The 23022-nt window shown below is 42.0% G+C and overlaps 2 protein-coding genes across 6 annotated transcripts; both read left to right on the top strand.

The window, feature by feature from the left end:
• Positions 1–26: 26 nt before the first annotated feature.
• On the top strand, positions 27–11817 carry AP4B1 (adaptor related protein complex 4 subunit beta 1). Of its 4 annotated transcripts, none has more exons than XM_036864582.1 (11): positions 27–46; positions 367–556; positions 2613–2837; positions 3760–3890; positions 4264–4411; positions 4957–5453; positions 6488–6571; positions 7466–7569; positions 8325–8532; positions 8877–9158; positions 9420–11816. In XM_036864582.1, exons 2-11 carry the CDS (start codon positions 444–446, stop codon positions 9845–9847), a joined length of 2220 nt encoding a protein of 739 aa, XP_036720477.1. In that variant the 5' UTR covers positions 27–46; positions 367–443; the 3' UTR covers positions 9848–11816. The 4 variants fall into 4 exon arrangements, with proteins under 4 accessions (XP_036720477.1, XP_036720474.1, XP_036720476.1 ...); XM_036864579.1 differs by lacking the exon at positions 27–46 and adding an exon at positions 57–234 and having other exon boundaries at positions 9420–11815; XM_036864581.1 differs by lacking the exon at positions 27–46 and adding an exon at positions 74–276.
• Positions 9948–22525, top strand: BCL2L15 (BCL2 like 15). 2 transcript variants are annotated; one of them, XM_036864585.1, is made up of 5 exons: positions 9948–10021; positions 14649–14805; positions 15125–15246; positions 19655–19879; positions 20518–20648. In XM_036864585.1, the coding sequence occupies exons 2-5, from the start codon at positions 14679–14681 to the stop codon at positions 20533–20535; spliced, it is 492 nt and encodes a 163-aa protein (XP_036720480.1). In that variant the 5' UTR covers positions 9948–10021; positions 14649–14678; the 3' UTR covers positions 20536–20648. The 2 variants fall into 2 exon arrangements, with proteins under 2 accessions (XP_036720480.1, XP_036720479.1); XM_036864584.1 differs by having other exon boundaries at positions 19655–22525.
• Positions 22526–23022: the final 497 nt, after the last annotated feature.

The following is a 23022-nucleotide window of genomic DNA, read 5'->3' as shown; positions in this document are numbered from 1 at the left end:
CTGCTCTGCGTCGTCCCCCTGGAGGAGGCGGGACTTCCGCAGAAAGGTTGATTGGGCCTCTTGGTGACGGCGACCGCGTGGAGGCGCAAGAAAGGCTCTAACTGGAGAGGGAGGGGTCCACGGACTGTTGCCTGCGGGGCTGGAAGTCGGGCCGAGGGCCTAGAGGTTGCGGGAGAGCTCTGTGGGCGGAGCGAACCAGCCTGCAGGTCCCCGGAAGGATCCGCAGAGCCTAGGGTGGGCCTCGCCCGGGAGCGAGAGGGTTGAAGTTTGAGTGTGGTAGGGCCCGGATGCCGGCCCTGGGGGAAGCCAAGGCTGGGCCAGATCGCGCCTGTCGTCTCTTCACTGACTGACGTTTCCTTTACCCAGGTCCCCACGTCAGGGCTAGAAGGAGCCCACGAGTTACCTAGGGATCTCTGGGAACTGCCCCCTGACTGTTCGAGAAGATGCCGTACCTGGGCTCCGAGGACGTGGTGAAGGAGCTGAAGAAGGCTCTGTGTAACCCTCACATTCAGGCTGATAGGCTGCGCTATCGGAATGTCATCCAGCGAGTGATTAGGTATCACCTAACGCCCTAACTCCCCCATTGCCATCCCCGTCAGGGCTCTCTACCCCTGGCCGCTCAGAAAGATTAAGTGAACTTGCACCCATGGCAGTTGTATGATTTGGTCTTCCTGCTTCTCTGGACTGCCGTCTACGTCTTCCTTGTGGGACATATTTTGCTTATTTTACTCAGCTGGGTGGTTTCATCCATATCTTGAACTTGTACTGCTGACTTCCAGATCTGTGTCTAGCACAGACCTCCTTTTTTTTTATCGTCAGACCCACAGATCCTACTGCCTGCTTGGCATTTCCACCTGGATATTTTTTCAAAGACATGCAAAATAGTACCTACATCCTTCCGCCCTCCCCAAACCTGCTCTTCCACTTGTATTTGTGTTGATGAACGTCACCACCCAGCTGAGCAAATGTGGGAGTCAGTCTTGGTGACACCTGATTGTCACTGCTCAAGTCTGATGGTATGGATTCATGGTTCTAAGTATCCATCCTCTTTTTTTTTTTTAACATCTTTATTGGAGTATAATTGCTTTACAATGGTGTGTTAGTTTCTGCTTTATAACAAAGTGAATCAGGTATACATAAACATATATCCCCATATCTCCTCCCTCTTGCGTCTCCCTCCCACCCTCCCTATCCCACCCCTCTAAGTGGTCACAAAGCACCGAGTTGATCTTCCTGTGCTATGCGGCTGCTTCCCACTAGCTATCTATTTTACATTTGGTAGTGTATATAAGTCCATGCCACTCTCTCACTTCGTCCCAGCTTACCCTTCCCCCTCCCCGTGTCCTCAAGTCCATTCTCTATGTCTGCATCTTTATTCCTGTCCTGCCCCTAGGTTCTTCAGAACCTTTTTTTTTTTTTTTAGATTCCATATATATGTGTTAGCATACGGTATTTGTTTTTCTCTTTCTGACTTACTTCACTCTGTATGACAGACTCTGGGTCCATCCACTTCACTACAAATAACTCAATTTCGTTTCTTTTTATGGCTGAGTAATATTCCATTGTATATATGTGCCACATCTTATTTATCCATTCATCTGTGGATGGACACTTAGGTTGCTTCCATGTCCTGGCTATTGTAAACAGAGCTGCAATGAACATTGTGGTCCATCCTCTTTTTTTTTAATTGGCACTGCTGTTCTGGTTCCCTTTTTAAGCAATTGCAGTAGCTTAGTAGTAGGTCACCTTAGGCCCTCATTTCAGCCGGATTGATTTTCCAGCATATGAATTTGACAATATAACTCTTGTGTATAGCTGTGGATCACAAACTTCAGTATGCACAAAAGTCCCTTGGGGTGCTTTTTTAGAAAATGTAAAATTTTCATCCAATCCAGTAATTCTGATTTCAGTAGGGTGGGATGGAACCCAGGAATCTGCATTTTAAACAGACATCCCCTCTAATTGCTATAGGAGATCACAGTTTGAGAAACAGTGATCTACAGAATAAAGTCCAAATTTCTTATCATAGCACCCAAGGAACACGCAGTTAACTACCTGCATACTCTGAAAAGAATGTACCATTCTTGCTCATGTCCACATGCCTCATAGTGTGTATCATTACCTATCTACTACACCTGCCTGGAGCTCCTGCTCATTCCGCTCAAGTATTTCTTCCTCTGTGGAAACATTTCATGACTTTTTGGCAGTGTTAGACCTCCTGATCCCCACTGCACCTTGTCTGTTACTTCTGTTATAATACCAATCTAACATTCTGTAATTAGCGGTGTTCTTGTCTGCCTCCTTGGTAGACCTTTGAGTTCCTTGAGATCTGAGACCATGCCTTCTTCAAGATTATTCCCCAGAACATATCCCTGGAATGTAAAATCTGAATGTGACTGGAATGTACTAGTTCGTTGAATGAATAGAAGCACGTTTATTGCAGGCCCGTTGTGAAGTATTGTGTGATATGATAGACAAAGTAGACCTGGTTGCTCTGCTCTAAGAGATCACAATCTAGTTGGATATCCAGGGCATGTATAAGTAAAAGGCTTTCTGTTGTAGGTTGGGGATTATGTATTTTACTTTTTTCCTGCTTTGTGTGTTGGTTTCAGGCACATGACCCAGGGCTCGGACATGTCTGGTGTTTTCATGGAAATGGTGAAGGCCAGTGCCACTATAGATATTGTTCAGAAGAAGTTGGTTTATCTCTACATGTGTACCTATGCCCCCCTGAAACCAGATCTAGCTCTCCTGGCCATCAATACACTGTGCAAAGACTGTTCGGACCCCAACCCGATGGTGCGAGGGTTGGCACTACGGAGCATGTGTAGCCTCAGGTGAGCACTCGCCTCCCGTCCTGTATCTCAGTGGCTGATAAGTTCATGTGCTCATGGGGCAGGTTTTTTTTTTTTTTAATCGCACATTTTTTTTTTAAATTAATTTATTTATTTTTGTCTGTGTTGGGTCTTCGTTTCTGTGCGAGGGCTTTCTCTAGTGGCGGCAAGCGGGGGCCACTCTTCATCGCGGTGCGCGGGCCTCTCACTATTGTGGCCTCTCGTTGCGGAGCACAGGCTCCAGACGCGCAGGCTCAGTAGTTGTGGCTCACGGGCCCAGTTGCTCCGCGGCATGTGGGATCTTCCCAGACCAGGGCTCGAACCCGTGTCCCCTGCATTGGCAGGCAGATTCTCAACCACTGCGCCACCAGGGAAGCCCGGGGCAGGTTTTTAATGACAACAATTTATTTGAACTCCTTAATACTGGGGAAGACACTGTTGTAATCTGAACTCAGGTTTTCGGCCATTGCTTTGGTTTAAAAAACTATATATGTGATTTCATTAAGGAATTTTTCTATCCTTACTCTCAGTGAAATAGTTAAATATTTATTTATCTATTTGGCTGCTCTGGGTCTTAGTTGCGGCACACGGGATCCAGTTCCCTGACCAGGGATCGAACCCGGGCCCCCTGCATTGGGAGCACGGAGTCTTAACTGCTGGACCACCAGGGAAGTCCCTGAAATAGTTAAAGATTTCTAAATGTGTGTGTGTGTGTGTGTATTTTTCTAACCTGCCTATGTGGCATTATTCCACGTGAAAAGTCAAGGCTTTTTAAGTTTGGCGGCAGCTTTCTCCAGTTTGTTGGAGAGAAATCTGACCAATGCGTATTCAAACATCTACTAAACCCTCTGTTAAGTGAATAGGGGCTAAATTATGTCAAAACTAGTACCTTAGGATCTGACTGACTCTAGGATGTGTTGCTTAGGTTGCCTGGTGTGCAGGAATATATCCAACAGCCAGTTCTCAACGGTCTGCAGGATAAGGCTTCATATGTCAGGAGGGTAGCAGTCCTTGGCTGTGCCAAGATGCATACTCTTCATGGAGACTCTGAAGTGGGTAAGTTTCAGTGTAATCTACCATGATCAGTATTTATTTGTGATTCCATTATATGACTTTGTAAAAGAGTATGTAGCTTTGGTAGAAAATAATAATGTGACCCTACTTCTGTATGTCTCTTTTAAGTAGGATGCAGGGCTTGGTATTTTCTGAGATTAGAGAAGTCCTTTCTTTGGGGCCCACGTGAGATCCTGTGCCTTAGCTGCTTAGAACAGTCTGGAAATGGCCATTGTTTTGGCCTTGCACTTTGTTACTGCCTTTGTTATTTTTGTGGCAGAGAAGTTCAGCTTTGTCTGCCTGGAACTGTTATTATGGCTCTATCACCTTGACTCTGAAACTTTTCTTTATGTGAGATCTTTGTTCCGTTCTATAGATGGTGCCCTGGTAAACGAATTATATAGTTTGCTGCGTGACCAGGATCCAATTGTGGTTGTGAACTGCCTGAGGTCTCTGGAGGAAATTCTGAAACAGGAAGGAGGTGTTGTCATCAATAAGCCCATCGCCCACCATCTCTTAAATCGGTTTGGATGCCTCTGTGCTCTTTTATCATGATCAGATCTACATCCTAGTGGGATCTTGTTGATGTATTGAATGAAGGAGAGGTCTTGAACAACTTCTGTAGAGTAGTAAAGAAAGTTAACCGTAACTGTTAACTTCCTCATGTTTCATTGAGAGAATTTTTTTTAAAATTTGCCTTAGTTTCTTTTGGTGATATAGAGAGATGGCAGAAGGATCCTTCAGGGATAGGTTCTGTCCTCTGCAGTCGTTATGTCCTCCAAACTAAGCCATTCATACTATCTTAAAATGTAGAGAATCTGCATCTAGGGTATAGTGATCATGTCTTTGGCCTTCGATGAGTGTGCATTTGTACCGTAAACTCATCTTGGAATTTAAAGCCTTATTTTGTGTAGACTTTAGTACATCAAAAGAATAATTTGATTATGGCACAACCTATTTTCAAGAATTCTCCCCTTGTGATGAACAGATGACTGGTGACATGGCAGTAGCATGGAGGTGGTCCTAATTTTGTTGCTAGAATAGCACTTTTGTTTTCTTTTTTGGATAGAATGTCAACACTGGACCAGTGGGGCCAGGCTGAAGTACTGAGCTTTCTGCTCCGCTACCAGCCCCGCAGTGAGGAGGAGCTGTTTGACATTCTCAACCTGTTGGACGGTTTTCTCAAGAGCAGTAGCCCAGGTGTGGTGATGGGAGCCACCAAACTCTTTCTGATCTTGGCAAAAAACTTCCCCCATGTGCAAACCGACGTGCTCATGCAAGTCAAGGGAACTTTGCTGGCTGCCTGTTCTTCAGAGAGCCGCGAGCTCTGTTTTGCCGCCCTCTGCCATGTGCGCCAGGTCCTGCACAGTTTGCCGGGTCACTTTAGCAGCCACTACAAAAAGTTTTTTTGCTCCTACTCGGAGCCCCACTACATCAAGCTCCAGAAGGTGGAGGTGCTGTGTGAGCTGGTGAACGACGAGAACGTGCAGCAGGTGCTGGAGGAGCTTCGAGGGTACTGCACGGATGTGTCCGCCGACTTCGCGCAGGCTGCCATCTTTGCCATAGGTAGGCGTCTGTTGCTTTTCCTTTGTGAGAGCCTAGACCAACCAGCTAGAAAGCTGTGGAACCACAGAGAGAAAAGGGAGTGAATCTTGCTTCAGAGGCAAAGTATCTTGCACCAAACAGTTGGGTCAGTGACTACAAACAAGGTGGGGAGAAAGGTTTTTTTGGTCAACACTGGTGTTTCCATATCTTCTAGGATATAGACTACAGGTGTAACGCAAACTGTAACACAATTTATATTGCCTTTTGTCGTCTGTTATCCAAAATGCTTTTCTGTATATCATCTTCCCACAGCCTTGTGAGGCAATCAAGAAAAGTGGACAAGTGTTATTATTAACTTCATTTCAAAGATGAAGAAACTCAGGCACAGGAAGTTTCTTAAATTGTGCAAAGGTCACATAGTTCCTGAACTGGAACTGGAACCCAGCTTTCCTGACTCAAAGTCCTTTGAAAATTTAGCAATCTTTTATCAAGCTTCTGCTCCGGGCTACGCATTATGCTGAGTGGACCAGCACAGAGTAAAACCTAATACTTACAGACCTTTTCATGCTACTCTGTCTGGAATTTAAAGGGCTGGAGTGAGTCAAATGCAAGCAGCTGGGGAGCTAAGTTTTGGAGGACTTCAAGTAGAGGAGGAGAAGGAACCCTCGTATGTAGAATAAAGTATGGTTATTTCTAGAGGCAGAGAAGAGGGCACAAAGAAGGGAGTAGAAATCCTGCAGTCTGGAGCCTGTTGCACAGTGTTCCCAGCAGGAATATTCCTGTACAGGTGTGCTGCAGCAAACTGGCTGCCACATAAATACCTTTGTTACTAAAAGTTTTCAACCTTGTTCAATGGGAAATTCATTTTACCAAAGCTCCCTTTATAGTAAACTTAGATTCTTATTTCATCAAGCAAGGGGTGATTTTCTTCTTCTTTTTCTTTTTTTTAGGTATTTCTGGTCCTCTTGGTCTTTCTTTGGCTGGTGGGAAATTATTTTAGAATGAGGTGCTAGTATTTGACTTAACACATTTTTCTGCTTTCCCTTCCTCTGTAGGTGGCATCGCCAGGACCTACACGGATCAATGTGTGCAGATTCTAACAGAGCTGCTGGGGCTTCGACAAGAGCACATTACCACAGGTAATGGCTACCTTTCTAGGATTTTTTTTTTTTTTTTGGGGGGTCAATTTCCCAACCTATAGTAGTTGCTCAAAACATATTTGTTGTTCAATAACAGAGGTTTAAACTCTTCTTTGCATCATCTGTTGCATCAGAGAAACATATAGATCTAACAGGGTAGGTAGTCTTCAGGTTGCCATGAGTCTAGAAGGCTGTTGTATAGATCATGAAGGGTGCGAGGGTGACCTTGCTTGTTATTTCCCCACCTTTACCCCTCTTTTTGCTTTATGGCAGCATACCGTAAGCAGTGGCTTCCAAGGCTGGGACTAGGGTGAGGCAGGCAAAGTGCCTAGGATGCAAACATTTAAAGAGGCACTCACTTTTATATAGAGAATGAATAAACAACAAGGTCCTACTGTATAGCACAGGGAACTATATTCAATATCCTATGATAAACCAGAATGGAAAAGAATATATATTTTAAGAAAAGAATGTATATAAAGAGGCACTCGCTCTCAAGTTTGTGCAAATGCTAACTCTGTGTGTCTTCTTAAATTTTACACCCTGGCACCTTGCTTGCTTCACCGTAGCTCCAACCCTGGTGGCTCCATTTATACTGTCCTCAGAGCGTCATTCGACAGCAGCACTCCCCCACATTTGTATATGCTTTCTGGTTTGCCAAGTGCTTTCACATACATTAACTCCTTTATCCTCATGGCAATCTGATGAGCAACATTTATTTAAGAAATTGTTGCCCATGTCAGACATTTCTCAGGTAATCATTGACCACCCCACCAAACGCCCATTTTACAGAAATTCCCCCAGTAATCTAGCCTGAATATGTGACTTTTCTTAAGATTCCTTCCCGTGCGGAGGCTCTAATCCTGTGCTCTTGTGTCCTGAGCTGTGCTCTAGTGGTGGTGCAGACTTTCCGAGACCTGGTTTGGTTGTGTCCTCAGTGTACAGAAGCTGTGTGTCAGGCCCTGCCCGGCTGTGAGGAGAGCATTCAAGATAGCGAGGTAGGCTGTAATTCTCCTTTACTTCTAGGCAGAGGCGGAGTGCTTGGGACCCTGCTCTGTGAAATGGAATCTAATTATTCTTTCCGCCCAGTGTCTGAAGTGGAATTCTTAGAATTGATTGCCACTTCAGATTCTCTTTTGGGTGTAGGTGGGATATAAATTATAAAAACATTAGGATTTAGCTATGGTTTTCTTAAAAATATTTTGATACCATTGTTCTTGTGAACAGTTTTGAGTCAGAGATTTAGACCATAGGGTTTTCAGCTGGCATGAAAATCAGAATCGTTTGTGGAATTTTTACAAATGTTTGGGCTTCCAGTATCTACTCAAATATTCAAGAGTGGAAGCCCTAGACACATAGAGTTTTAAGAAGCTTCACAGGTGACTCTGATGTGCACTCTAGGTTAATCACCACTTTAATGGAGTAACTTAGGGGAATCTTCCAATAGCTTCCACTGAAGCATTAAACCCCAAATTGGGGCAGAAGCCTCAAAGCTGAGGAAGCCTTATTGCTTAAGCAACATAGGCTGTGAGAGTCTTAAGTCTCCTTTTGTGTGGTAGAATTTCATTCCTATTTGTTGTAGAGAGTTTAGTAGGGGGTGGATTAATAAATGCAAGTGGAAGTAAATAAAATATTATACCTTTTCTACTGACTCTAGGGGAAAAGCAAAACCTGCTGCTATCTACTGTCTGCTCTGGCCTGTGTTCTGGACAGCCAAATGTTGAGCACCTGTTCTTACTCCCTTATTACCTAGGGGAAGCAGGCGCTTATTTGGCTACTCGGCGTCCACGGGGAGAGAATCCCCAATGCTCCTTATGTGTTGGAAGACTTCGTAGAGAATGTGAAGTCGGAGATATTTCCAGCTGTCAAGATGGAGCTGCTCACGGCTCTGCTGCGCCTTTTCCTCTCTCGACCCGCCGAGTGCCAGGACACGCTGGGCCGTTTGTTATACTACTGCATAGGTAGGCTCTTCAGAAGGAAATGGTTGAATTGGGAGATTGGGATTGACATATACACACTAATATGTATAAAATGGATAACTAATGAGAACCTGCTGTATAAAAAAATAAATAAAATCAAATTAAAAAAAAAAAAAAAGAAGGAAATGGTACTTGCCATGACCAGTCATACAGGTTCTCACAGCTTTCATTGTTTGGTGAGCCGTCTGGGACCCAAGAAGAAAATGTCAACGTTTTCTAGGGTTTCCTCCCTCCTTCATTTTTTTCTCCTATTCTGATGGGCACAGGGGTAGAAAGAGTGTTTTCGTTTTTGTTTTTAATTAACTTAGTCTGTTGTCTTACCTCAGAGGAAGAAAAGGATATGGCAGTACGGGACCGAGGTCTCTTCTACTATCGCCTCCTCTTAGCTGGCATCGATGAAGTGAAGCGGATCCTATGTAGCCCTAAATCTGACCCTTCTCTCAGACTTTTGGAGGATCAGGCAGAAAGACCTGTGAACAGCTGGGCCTCGGACTTCAACACGCTGGTGCCAGTATATGGCAAAGCCCGCTGGGCAACCATCTCTAAATGCCAGGGAGTAGAACGTCGTGGCCCAGAGCTTCCTAACACTGCACCTTTTGCCACATCAGGTAAAAATAGTCCTTACTTTATACCTTGTCATGAAACATCTTTATCTTTTGCAATGACTGGTAGAGAGTAGAGTACCCTAGCTAAACCTCAGACTGTTGCCCAAATTTTGTCTCTGTGAACAAGAAGGAAGTTCATCATTGGTTATTCAAGCCATTTCTCCAAAGATAAAAGTCACATTGTGTATTTTTGGAAATCTAGATTAAAAAATGTAGTTCTACAGACTAAGAGCATCTCTTACACGAGCTTTCTGACTCTTGTAGGACCCCTGATTCCTGAAGAGAACAAGGAGAGGGTCCAAGAACTCCCTGATTCCAGAGCCCTCGTGCTAGTCCCCAATCACCAGCTTACTGCTGAGTGTTTTGAGAAAACTTGGCTGAGCCTCAAAGTTGCTCATCAGCAGGTGTTCCCGTGGCAGGGAGCAGTCCATCCTGACACCCTCCAGATGGCCCTGCAAGTCGTGAACATCCAGACCATCGCGATGAACAGGGCTGGGGCTCAGCCGTGGAAAGCCTACCTCAGCGCTCAGGATGACACTGGCTGTCTGTTCCTGACAGAACTGCTGTTGGAGCCCGAGAACTTGCAAATGCAGATCTCAGTAAAACAAAACAAGGCGAGGACAGAGACACTGAACAGTTTTATTTCTGTATTAGAAACTGTGATTGGAACAATTGGAGACATAAAATCATAACAGCTTCTTGCCTGTCCTGAGTGAGATGAATAGCTGTCAGAGTTCCTTAGTTTTTCTTATTATAGCTGCTTGTAAATCCAGATTATATCAAATGCAAAGGAGAATGGGAATCTGGGAATGAGAATTCTTACATTCTTGTCCAAAGATCATTGGTGAATGACCCCATTTTTCCAGGTGATGTGGTAAAGGTTAATGTTGTTGGTAAGGGGGTGGGAATGGGGTGAGGGTAGGATTTGGATTCTTTCCTAATCAGTTTAAGGGATTGTTTTACTCATTAAAGATGCCTGATGTGTCTGGAACTGACGGGGTCATCATTTGTGGGGGTCATCTTTTCTTCCCTGGATTATTGCAGTAAATTCCTGACTGTTCTCATATTTCTAATCATGCTCTTTAGGCCAGAGTTCAGAGTCCTTAGCCTGGCATCTAAAGTACCTCTTCAGTGCCATGTCTCAGCACTCCCCAGGATACCCTGTGTTCTGGCAAAAGCAAACCACTTGCAGTTCCCTGAATACACTCGGCTCTCTCTCACCTCTGTGCTTTGGTACCTGCTTTTTTTTTCTTGTCTAGACCATTTCCTCATCCTCATGTCTTCTTTAAGTAACACCTAGTCTATCTTTCAGTGTTCAGCTCAGGCATGAGCTCTTTGAGGAAGTTTTCTGTGACCCTCTTGCCTTCATCAGGGGTCTCATTCAAGCTGTGAAAGCAGTCAGTGCACATGTCTAGCAGCACTGTTGTAATTGTTTTCTTGTCACTCTGTCTCACATTTAATTTTATTCATACCTGACCACGTTTTATACACTGAGACAACTTATGGCAAAAACAGATGTAATAAAGTGATGGTAAAGTATAATAACCAGAGAATCCAGCACAGGAAAAATAAAAATACCTGTGAAACCAGCTGGGTCAGGGATGGGAACATATACAAATGTGCAGGCTGAAAGGGCCTACGTAGTTGATATAGTTGAGCCTCAGATTTAGCTCTGTAAGTGATTTGGCAGTCAGAATAAAGAGAAATGGTTGTATAGTTGTTGCCAGAGAGAAAGAGACATTTCAATTCTAATTTCGAAGAGAAATTTACATGTAGTTTCACATGGATGGCACTGAGTGATATGTAGAAGATTCCTATGGGAAGTTAGTAAAGAGTTTCACATGATTTTGTTATGGTGTTCTTCAATACAAACAGAGAGCATAACTTTACTATGGAGCTTAGTGAGGGCATTTCTTCAAGGACTACAGATACTGTGACCCAAATATCATCCAGCTTAATTTAAGGACTTCTACCTAGATACATAGATGGACTGCATATCCTTCAAATAATGCTTCACCATCATTTCTCTCAACTAAGCTTTTAACAAGAGTAGATAACAGTGCTGAATTTTCTGGCAAGGGCCTGGGTGTGTGAGTTGTCTGTCTCAACCAGACAGTTTCTAAGGACAGTGATTATCTTTCTTTCCTTCTATCTCTACAGTGCCAACCACATAGTGATTACTCAATAAATAGCATTGAATGAATGGCTGTAAGTAATTAGATTCTGATGGTGTTTGGGGGTTGGTGTTTGAAGTGTGTTTTATTATATTGTGTTGACCACATAGAAGACAATAGATGGAATTCCATCTAGACTAGAGTTTCTCAAAAGTGGTACTACTGACATATAGGGCCATATAATTCTTTGCCGTGGGGGGTTTTCCTGTGCACTGTAGGATAATCATTAGCCATATCTCTGATCTATGCCATTAGATGCCAATAGAACCCCTAGTTGTGACAACTAAAACTGTCTTCAGACATTGCCAAGTTACTGTGGGGGTCAAAATCACCCCCAGTTGAAAAAGTCTGATCGAGACCATGGATCCCCAGGGGCTGGAAGTAGGGGAATCAGAACAGCTTCAGAATTGCTTCCCATGTTTTGACTTGTTCAGTTAAGCTGTGAATGTTTAATTAGGTATTAAAACAAAATCGAAGTGTGAGTGCCAGTTTTAAGTGTTACAAGGGAACAGAATGTAAGTGGTAGAAACTGAGTAAATTGATTGACTTTTTAAAAAGTTAAAGACTATAATTGAAATATTGACCTAAAGAAAATTAGGTACAGCTCAGCAATTGAATGTTGCTAAAGTGATCCCAACTATCGGAGCTTTTAGAAGATTAAGCCCTACCTGGTTGCTTTTCTGTAAAGTAGGGGCATAGCAGAATATGCAACTGTTGCTTTTGAAAAGTGTAATTTTAAAATGATCTCAATGAAGAACTGACTTCTCTTAACTGTAGTCTAGTTTTACTAATTTACAATCAAAATGACTAAAGCTTAAGTATACCATGAAGTTAATTATTTAATATTCCTTCTCCCTAGGAGCTCTCTAGCCTCTGCAGATATATGATTTGATGATATAAGTAGATGCTTATCTTTAAAATCCATGAGGGTAGTTGATACTCTGCTTTTAGAAAAATGGCCTTCTAATGTCTGTCTTAGTTGGTAAATAGTAACACATACAATGAGTGCCCACCAATGACATTGGTGCTTTGGAACATTACAGAGGCAATCATTTGCATAGTTCCTGATGATAATTTTACCGCTATGGACCAGCGACTGTTAAATGTCTCCATTCCCTCCTCCTTTTTGAATGGGAGTTCTGTTAAAATTATTTTGTCCCTTTCTCATATATTGGGTGTTTGGGGGAGGGGAGACAAAGAACTTTTTTTCTTAGTTATAGGTCTTCATGTTGAGAGGAGCTGTACCCCAGGATCCTCATTCACATGCAGACCTGGTGCAGATGACAAGACCCTGGATTTTGAGCCAATGATGTAATGAGATGAGGCTTTGGGAGAGGGATATTAATTGTTATCACCAGAACAGCAAGAGAAGCAAGTGATAGTGAAAAAATTCTGGACTCATTTTTTAGTAATAATTAAGAATACAATATTTGAACTGCAAGAGTGAAGGGTATGTGGGCTGGTAAGGAGGGAAAGGAGTGGTTGGGAGGGTGCTACATTGAAGGCCCAGAGAGAAATAAACAAAGGAGGAAATTTTACCCCACATTGCTCATGAAGGGTATACTGTGTTTCTATAGCCTTACAACATTGATTGTACAGATAATGCAAAGGGTAGATAAGATTATGCAAAGATTAGATTCCCAAGATGGCATTTGCCCATAAGCATATCAGTAGTGAAATGAGGAAGGTGGTTTATTATTGTGGGAAAAGGTTTATTATTAATGGTAAGACACACTTGGTTTTAAATTTCTATTCTGCCACTTAACTGATGCCACTTACCTTGGGCAAGCTATTTAACACCAGTTGGATAGTATCTTATAATTTTTTGTTTTTGTATATTATTTTGGGAGTATGTCATAAATGTACTTGTTGGAATCCTTAACTTGTCAGTGGCTCACTCTAGTGTGAAAGGAGGTTGGCCTAGAATTATCTCTGACATTAGAGGTCTGAAGGCTATTTAGTAGAAACTGAAGTTTCAGCCCTAATGATTGATAATGACAAATAAAAATGGCCCTTCAGCTACATAATTCCTGCTCCTAGTCTGAAAGGAATTTATGATGTTTTTTTTTTTTTAGAATGGAATAGAAAGCAGAAGATTGGCTCTGATTATCTTGCAAGCTAGAAATTCCACTTTGAACAACTAACTTACTGTTTATGCTTGAATCTCTTACTAGTTCACCAGGTCAGAATACCTGGAAGGGCTGATAGGTTTGAGTGCTGCTTCTGAGATACAAACCCAGAATCTAGGTGTAGTTACATTAAGAAGGCAGCCACTATGAAGTGTCCAATCCTGAGAACCTGTAAAACGACAATGGAGTCCAACCCTGTTAGGAAAATCCCAATTAATTCTATTAGAGAGTAAATCCCAGATCCCTTTTATCCTGGTCATTAGACCTTGGGCTAAAAGGAAGATATTTAACACTTGCTGTGTGTCAGATACTGCTGGGTCATTCCACATAACATTATTTTATTTAATCCTTGTTATTTCCCTGTGAAATACTTTGTGTTGTCCCCATTTACAATTCCTCAAATGCCCAAATTTTTATTCACCTTTTCAGCTTTTATATATCCTATACCCTCCATCTGGAATGGTCTTATTCCTACTCTTTGCCTAATAAATCCCTGCTTGTCCTTCAGAGCTCATCTCAGATGTTACTACTCAAGGAAGCCTTCCTTACCCCCAGGTTTGTTTCCTTATTTTACACTGTAATAACACACTGTATCTTAATAAGCACAAGAAATTATATGATTAGTCATTTAATATCTGTCATTCATGCTGAAGTATGACTCCATGAGGATGGGAACTGTATCTGTGTCATTTTTCTGGGTTATTTATAGTGCCAAGTATGTGTAGTTTCTTACACATTGGTACTCAGTAAGTAATCGGTGTGTGATAGTGGCAAACGAATGCCATAGTCAGGAGTTGAATGCTTGTGTAATAGAACTTCAAAATTTCTTTCTTTAAATTACACCGTACCCAGAACCCAGCAGGAAGTTTCTTAGTGTTGCCCAAGAGGCTCTTCCTTGACTCTTTCAGTTCTAGATTGGCTATCTAACTATTAAAGTTATTCATTAACCCTAGGTACTGGCTTGGGTGTGGCTCTGAGATAAGGAACTGAAAGTCTTCAGCAAACCTCCCCAGCTGTGTGTGGGTGAGCTCTTCAGAGAAGTCCCACCTTTCTGAGCAGCTGTTTTGAAGACAGGTGGTGGGAAAGGCTCCAGGACTCCATGTCCCACTAAGAAACTTTACAAGAGGGACACATCTGGTTTACCAGTGTTTCTGACTTCCTTCTGAGCTGAAAACTGCTTTGTTTTGTAGAAAAGCAAAACTTGGCCATAAACACCTAAAATGAAGAGCCCCCGAACTTTTGAGGAGCAAACGGAATGCATTGTAGACTCTCTACTCACAGACTTCTTAGGTCCCACTTGTCAGGTTGCCAACCGGACCCTACGTTGTGCAGACGAACCAGATTCAGGTAAGGCTTCTGGCCTTAGGTGGTAATTGCAGGTCAACAAGAGAATCTGAATATGCTTGCTTACTTCTTCTTAAGTTTCAAAAGGCAAACTCTAAGCTTTCAGCAATATCTGAAGTCTTTATAGAAGGGAAAGAGATTCTCAGTGAAGGGAGATTTTCTGTCTTCTATTGGTGTTGACAGAATATTGAATATTTTCTTGGGAGAGAATGATGCCCAAATTGTTTAAAAGTCTAGAGAACTTTCTTCAATGCCCAGATTCCTGGGACTTGCCATCCCTTCAAACATTGTGACGAATGTGACTGTGTTCCCTCTGTTTTAGGAGAGGTCTGCTCTTTTGATGTGGCCATCATTGTTGGTCGCCTTCGGATATTGGGTGACAAGTTCAATGGAGAATTGGAAGCTCCTGCCAGAAACATCATCGCAGAAACCATTCAGGGACAGGTCAAGTTTCTGCTACTTCCTTCTATTGTTTGCTGCTTTTTTTCTGTTTCAGATGTCCTTCTCTTACTACTCCTATATGACTGTGACTAGAAATGTTCTGTGAAAGATTTGGGGGCTTAATGCATCTAAGGAGATACAGCAGGAATTCTTCAACTGCCAATTCTTTAGCAGTTAATCAAAGCCTAGGTGGTATTGAGGTGGAGAGCTTTTGGCATAGGCTGATCAGCCTTCAGATGGTTTCTATTTGTTTTTCATCAGAGCTGTGCTTAATGGCATAGAGCATATATATAGCATTTTATTCTTGGTAAAGCATTTTATTCTTTTATGCACCTGTTTTAATATTTATTTTGCTGGTAGTGGACATCTTTTTTTCCTCAAGGTCCAGCAATAAAATTATATACAGGAAGGATAGGCATTTGACAAATCCGATGCAATGAAGGATAAGCACTTACAGCAGCCCACTAGGGCGTATCTGGCTTTTCATCAGTGTCCTGATTCCTGGACTCTGTATGGGATGTAAATACCATAGGCAACGTTCTAAAAGAGGTTGCTGATTAATATCAATAATGACAGCTAATATTAACTCATCACTTACCATGTGCCAGACAGTATTCTAAATGCTTTACACTTATTATCTCATTTGGTCCTTACACCACTCTATGAGACATTATAGAAACTTATCCACAGTGCAACCTCTCCCATCTGCATGTAACACTGTGAGAGCAAACAGCTAACCCATTTTGTCCACTGCTATATTCACACAACCTAGAACAGAACGTGATATACAATAGGCCCTCAAAAAGTATTTTCTGACTTAGTATCCATTTAAGCAGATAAGGAAACTGAAGAATAGGGAAATAAGTAATTAGATTACTTAGTAAGTGTTGGAGTTAGGATTTGAACCCAGACTGATTCCAGAATCACACTTTTTTTTTAAATTGAGGTAGCATTGCTTTATAACATTACATAAGTTTCATGTGTGCAACATTATAATTCCACTTTTGTATACACCACAGCATGCTTGCCACCAGAAGTCTAGTTTCTCTCTGTCACCATAAAATTGACCCTCTTTACCCATTTTTCTAAATTAATTAATTAATATTTTATTTTTGGCTGCGTTGGGTCTTCGTTGCTGTACGCGGGCTTTCTCTAGTTGCGGTGAGCGGGGGCTACTCTTCGTGGTGGTGTGCAGGCTTCTCATTGCAGTGGCTTCTCTTTGTTGCGGAGCACGGGCTCTAGGCACGTGGGCTTCAGTAGTTGTGGCTCGCAGGCTCTAGAGCACAGGCTCAGTAGTTGTGGCCCACAGGCTTTGTTGCTCCGTGGCATGTGGGACCTCCCTGGACCAGGGCTCGAACCCGTATCCCCTGCAGTGGCAGGCACCACTGTGCCACCAGGGAAGTCCCTCCTTTACCCATTTTCACCTCGCCCTACCTCCTGGTCACCACCAATCTATTCTGTGTATCTCTGTGCTGAACCACACCCTTAACCATTATGCTTTATCTTCCTACTGAATGCAGCTCAGGCAGAACTGGACTTATCACACCTAATTGCTTGCACTGAAGCTTTCCTAGGTAGCTGGTAGCTGAATCTACTTTTTCTATTTAATTTAAAAAATTAAAATTAAAATTCTAAAATTCTAAAATTCTTCTAAAATTAATTAAAAAAATTATTGTGGAAACAGCTTCAAACTCACAGAAAAGTTGAATCGTTTGAGAGTAAGTAGCCAACATGCTGTTCCATCACCCCCTTCAAACAAGGACATCCTCTTTTAGAACCACAATCTAACCATCAAAACCAGGAATTTAGCATTGATACATTATCATCTCATCCTCAGATCCCACTCAGATTTTCTCAGTTGTCCCAATGATGTCACTTTCACTTACAGCTGGCCCTTGAACAACACAGGTTTGAACTGCATGGGTCCACTTATATGCATATTTTTTTTCAATAAATACTACAGTACTACACGATCTGCAGTTGGTTGAATCTGCAGATGTGGAACCGCAGTTATGGAGGGCCAACCATAAAGTTATATGTAGGTTTTCAACTATGCAGGGGATTGTTTCCCCTAACCTCTGAGTTGTTCATGGGTCACCTGCATAGCAGAAGGATCTAGGCCAGAATCAGATATTGCACTTCGTTGTCATGTCTCTTTCGTCTCCTTCAATTTGGAATAGTTCCTCAGTCTTCCCTTGATTTTCATGACCTTGACACTTGACGATTAGGGGCTAATTATTTTGAAGAATGTCCCTTAACTTGGGTTTGTTTGATGTTTCCTCTTGAATTGATACAGGATATGTACCTTTGGTAGGAATAGCACAGAAGTGTTGCTGTGTTCATTTCACTGCATCCTATCAAGTGGCGCAGATTTCAATTTGTCCCAGTACTGGTGTTAATTTTAATCACTTAAAATGGTGTCTGCAAGCCTTCTTCACTGTCAAGTTAATCTTTTCACCTTTAATTAGTAAGTGTCTTGTAGGGAGGTACTTTGAAACCACATAAATACCCCATTTCTCACCAAAATTTTAATCTATTCATTTATTTATTTTTTATATCAACGTGGACCCATGAATTCCTACTTTATTCAGTGGGTATAATCTGTTACTATTATTATTTATCTGTATGCTCAAATTGCCCTAGCTTCCACCAGTAGGAGTCCTTTCAACCTGGACTGTGTCTTTTTGGCATGTCCCTATCATTCTCTGAGTACTTCTTTAATTTCTGACAGAAGGTCTTATATTTTCCAAGCCCCAGCCTGAAATTAGCCATTTGCCAGGGAGCTCTAGTTTCTTTTAATGGAGAATGCTATTTGGAAACCAGGATCTAGGTACTCTCACCGTGGATGCCCTTCTCGGATTGTCTGGGTTCTGACACCCTGCTTTGACCACCATGGGTCCCCTACACTACACCACAGTAGACCTTGCTCGGCCCTACCTAATGACTCTTGGATCAAACTTCTGGGGAAGGAGATAGAAAGAGGAAAAGCTAATCTATTTTTTACTTTAGAGTTTCCCAGACTTCAGTCATTAAAGCCATACCTTCAGAATTTGACCAACTCTGCTATGATGTACTTGGTATTTTTCTTTCAAATCATTTTGTTTTTCCTTTAATTATTTTGTTCATCCTGAGCAAATCATGGGTTTGATGGGCTGCTTAGGTTTTTTCTAATACCCATTACAATAAAGTAAAAATATTAAAGTAAGAAAAGTTTATCCATCTACTTCTTTTTTTTTCTGTTCTTTTTTTTTTTTTTTTTTTTCCTCTCCTCCCCCCCGCCTTTTTTTTTTTTTTTTTTTTTTTTTTTTAATTTTTTTTTATTTATTTATTTTTAATTTATGGCTATGTTGGGTCTTCGTTTCTGTGCGAGGGCTTTCACTAGTGTGGCAAGTGGGGGCCACTCTTCATCGCTGTGCGCGGGCCTCTCACTATCGCGGCCTCTCTTGTTGCGGAGCACAGGCTCCAGACACGCAGGCTCAGTAATTGTGGCTCACGGGCCCAGCCGCTCCGCGGCATGTGGGATCCTCCCAGACCAGGGCTCGAACCCGTGTTCCCTGCATTAGCAGGCAGATTCTCAACCACTGCGCCACCAGGGAAGCCCCCTTTTTTTTTTTTAAACATCTTTATTGGAGTATAATTGCTTTACAATGGTGTGTTAGTTTCTGCTATATAACAAAGTGAATCAGCTATACATATACATATATCCCCATATCTCTTCCCTCTTGCATCTCCCTCCCTCCCACCCTCCCTATCCCACCCCTCTAGGTGGTCACAAAGCACCAAGCTGATCTCCCTGTGCTATGCGGCTGCTTCCCACTGGCTATCGGTTTTACATTTGGTAGTGTATATATGTCCATGCCACTCTCTCACTTTGTCCCAGCTTACCCTTCCCCCTCCCCGTGTCCTCAAGTCCATTCTCTAGTAGGTCTGCGTCTTTATTCCTGTCCTGCCCCTAGGTTCTTCATGACCATTTTTTTTCTTCTTTTTTTTTTTTTAGATTCCATATATATGTGTTAGCATATGGTATTTGTTTTTCTCTTTCTGACTCACTTTACTCTGTATGACAGACTCTAGGTCCGTCCACCTCACTACAAATAACTCAATTTCATTTCTTTTTATGGCTGAGTAATATTCCATTGTATATATGTGCCACATCTTCTTTACCCATTCATCTGTGGATGGACACTTAGGTTGCTTCCATGTCCTGGCTATTGTAAATAGAGCTGCAGTGAACACTGTGGTACATGATTCTTTTTGAATTATATCCATCTACTTCTTAAGATTACCTTAGATACAACCAATGTGCACTTGCCACTCTTTGAGAAACACTTGCTTTACTGGATTCCTACACCTGCAGCCTACTGTACTTTTTTAGTGATACTCCACTAATAGATCCCATATCTTACCCCAGGCAGGAGCTGTACTTCAGGACACAGTAAAATCTCTCAGCAAGGCCTGGTGTGCCCAGGATTCCAGCTTGGCTTATGAGAGAGCCTTTCTGGCAGTGTCAGTGAAACTTCTTGAATATGTGGTCCGCATGACTCCTGAGATGGCAAGACAGGTGGCTACGCCCATGACAAATATGATCAGTGGGAACACTGCCATCCGAGAGTATATCCAGGGCCAGGGAGGTTGGGTAAGTATTTTGGGGCCCCTGGCTTTGCTAGACATTTGCATTGTTTTTGTACTAATCTCTGGGACTCCAATCGTGGTTCTTTCCATCAGTTGGAAACCATGCAGGAAAACTGGCCTTCCAACTTTGCTGAAAATGCCGGGATTTTTTTGCCATGGAAAAGGGGAGGAGTCAGAAGCTCAGCCAGCGGGCCTTGGACCCCAGAGCCAGGCTGCCTAAAATGTTGACTGCTAACTTTGTCAAGCTAATTTCCGTTTCCTATACATAATCATCTATGAAGTATATTAGTGGTGGAGTTCTAATCTCAAGTCTGACTTTGCTCTACTGGTAAATTTCTGGGTCTTCTTTCCCTAACATCTTTTGAGTGTGTGTTGAGGAAGTTCAGAATCATCTTACTATTATCTAACAAAAAACAATTAGTGACATCTGCTGTAGTGGTAACGGTAGGAGGCATTCTAAGTCCATGCCTTAGTAATCATTAGAACATCTGCTCTCTTAGAGCACTCCCCTTCATTTCCAAGATCAGCAGAAGCCTTAGTAAGAGCTGCCTTCCCTGGAGTTATCTGTGGGTCATTCTGGCTTCTTTAGGGAGTTCCTGAAGACCATTCCTTTGACTGTAGGCTATTCATTGTCCTTCCTAGGAAAATCTGGAGAGCTGAAGAAGAGGTGGAGCTGTTTCCCAGCCTGAAAAATTTTGATCTTCTTTGACTGATCGGGTGATTGATCTCTGGCAATTAAAACAGAAACAACCAAATCAAAACCCTCTTTCTCTTGGACAGAACTGAACTTAGCTGAATAACCTGTTTTCTGCTGATTGTTAAAGTTAGGAGCAGCTCCCAGAGGTCTATAGAGATTTTATACTTTCTGTTTTTACATGAGTTTTAATGAGGTTTTGTTGAAGTAGAGACCTCCAGACTTAAAATAATGACTTGTTAGTAGTGGCATTCCAGGCAACGGGGCAGGCATTTGCTGGAGATACTGTGGGGAAAAGGGAGCACACAGTAAACCATTCCTTCAGATTTAGTCCTGTCCCCTGGTAAGGATCTTGTCTACTAATTTTGCGGTCTAAAGGGTTTCAGGGAGATCTTTGGTTAGAAAACCTTGTTATTTTAAGTTGAGGATTTTCTTTTAAATTCATAACCTAAATCTCATATTAATTTCACCTGAGCCCAATTATTTTATGTATTTTCAAGGCTGGAAGCAAAAAAATAGCACTTTGTTCATCTGCTCTTCTACTAGGAAGGCCAAAGAGCGATAAAACAGTTGCTGCATTTTTATTGCCACAGGATGCAGGAAGTGCTGGCCCACTTCTGGGACAGTAGGGCCATCCCAGCTTAGATGAGGCTAGCTACATACCACAGTGTTTTTCAAAGTGCAGTTTACATACCACTTGCATGTGACCTTATACGTTGCTGATTTCTAGGCCCCATCCCCTAGATATTCTGATTCTGTAGGGAAGGGCTGGGGCCTAGGTTCCTAACTTTTTAATCAGATCCACTGGTGATTCTAATGTACACATAAATTTTGAGAACCGTCACTTTAGAGCAAGGGTTGGGAAATTAGAGCCCACAGGCCCAATCAGCCTACCGCTTTTTAAATTTTTTTTTTGTAAAGAAAGTTTTATTGGAATGCAAGTACACTCACTTGTTTACATATTATTCATGGCTGTTTTAGCATCGCAGCAGCAGAGTTGAGTAGTTATGGCAGACACCATATAGCCTCTCCTGTAAAGCTTAAAATATTTACTATCTGGCCCTTTAAGTTTGCAGACCCCTGCTCTAAAGCTAAATGAACATTTCTCCTTGAGTAATTTAAACTCTGTTGCAATCCTGATAATTCCAAACAGAACTCTAGATAGGATAAGTCCTTTTTCAGAATTTAGTCTGAGTGTTTGTTAGTTTTTGCGTAGTCCACACTTTCTCTAGAATCTTTGGCAAAAAGAGTTCGGTGACTCCTGAGTATTCGATAGAAGGTATATATTTCCCTGGCCCTGCCGCAAGTGATTGGAGGTAAAGCATATGGTTTCTATGGTCTGTGTATCTCATAACAGTTCTTAATAATCTCATAGATTAGTAGGCAGTCATCAAATAGAGACTTCTTCATCTCTAAGTCCCCAAACCAGACAATTTACCTGAACATCAAGAAGAAAATCACTACTAAAGCATTGCTATATCTATTTTTTTAAGAGAGGCGTTAATGGCTTTGGCTAAAGTTTAACAAAGTTAACCACATCCCCTCCCTTCACCCAGCCAGCCATCTGGCTCCCCTAGATACACAGAAATAAAGCTGTAGTGCTGTTAATGTATTCTGACTTTTTCAAGTTATGCTATTTCCTCTATTCTTCAATAAATCACAATTAGGTTAAGTAATCCAGAAATGAGATTTCATGTTTCTCTTTAGAAGAAATTAGCTTTTTTTGCTACCAATTTAAGACACTTGATGTATTCCTTTGTCCCTTACATTACTGTAAACTCAGCATGGTGAGTTTTGTGGTATTTGACCTCTTAGGTGAAATCATTATTTTCACTTTGACTAATGCTGTTCTGTTCATGAAATAAAATTCTTCTCTGTATGCATTTGAACTAATTCTCAGCAAGTGCAATCTAAATTGAATGATATAGAAATAGGGAGCAGATTGGTGGTTGCCAGGGGCAGGGGGTGGGGGGTTGGGGTAGAGGAAACAGATGAAGGTTGTCAAAGGATACAAACTTCCTATGAGATGAAAAGTTCTGGGGATGTAACGTACAGCATGGTGACTATAGTTAACAATACTGTAATGTATATTTAAAAGTCGCTTAGAGAGTAGATTTTTAAAGTTCTCACCATACACACAAATTGTAGCTATGTGAGGTGATGGATATGTTAACTAACTTTGTTATGGTGATCATTTTACTATATATGTATATCAAATCATCACATTGTATACTTTAAACTTACACAATGTTATAGCTCAATAAAACTGGACAAAAATAAATTGTAGTATTTTTTTTTCTGGCCATGCCACACAGCTTGTGGGATCTTAGTTCCCCAATCAGGGCTTGAACCCAGGCCACAGCAGTGAAAGCACAGAGTCCTAACCACTGGACCACCAGGGAACTCCCCTATACTGTAGCATCTTGAGATAGAGGATATGGTGCCCCTGGGGA

The sequence above is a fragment of the Balaenoptera musculus genome, chromosome 1 (genome assembly GCF_009873245.2).
Source record: "Balaenoptera musculus isolate JJ_BM4_2016_0621 chromosome 1, mBalMus1.pri.v3, whole genome shotgun sequence".
In the NCBI taxonomy this organism is placed as follows: Eukaryota; Metazoa; Chordata; class Mammalia; order Artiodactyla; family Balaenopteridae; genus Balaenoptera; species Balaenoptera musculus.
The sequence above is the reverse complement of the archived record's forward strand: the minus strand, read 5'-3'. Positions and strand labels throughout refer to the sequence as shown.

Excerpts from the sequence above, each read along its gene's own strand:
- AP4B1 (XM_036864583.1), top strand. The coding sequence starts at position 444 with ATGCCGTACCTGGGCTCCGAGGACGTGGTGAAGGAGCTGAAGAAGGCT. Across the intron at positions 6,572-7,465 it reads ACAAGAGCACATTACCACAG|TGGTGGTGCAGACTTTCCGA; the intron begins GTAATGGCTACC and ends GCTGTGCTCTAG. Across the intron at positions 8,533-8,876 it reads TTTGTTATACTACTGCATAG|AGGAAGAAAAGGATATGGCA; the intron begins GTAGGCTCTTCA and ends GTCTTACCTCAG.
- BCL2L15 (XM_036864584.1), top strand. The coding sequence starts at position 14,679 with ATGAAGAGCCCCCGAACTTTTGAGGAGCAAACGGAATGCATTGTAGAC. Across the intron at positions 14,806-15,124 it reads TGCAGACGAACCAGATTCAG|GAGAGGTCTGCTCTTTTGAT; the intron begins GTAAGGCTTCTG and ends CCTCTGTTTTAG. Across the intron at positions 15,247-19,654 it reads CAGAAACCATTCAGGGACAG|GCAGGAGCTGTACTTCAGGA; the intron begins GTCAAGTTTCTG and ends ATCTTACCCCAG.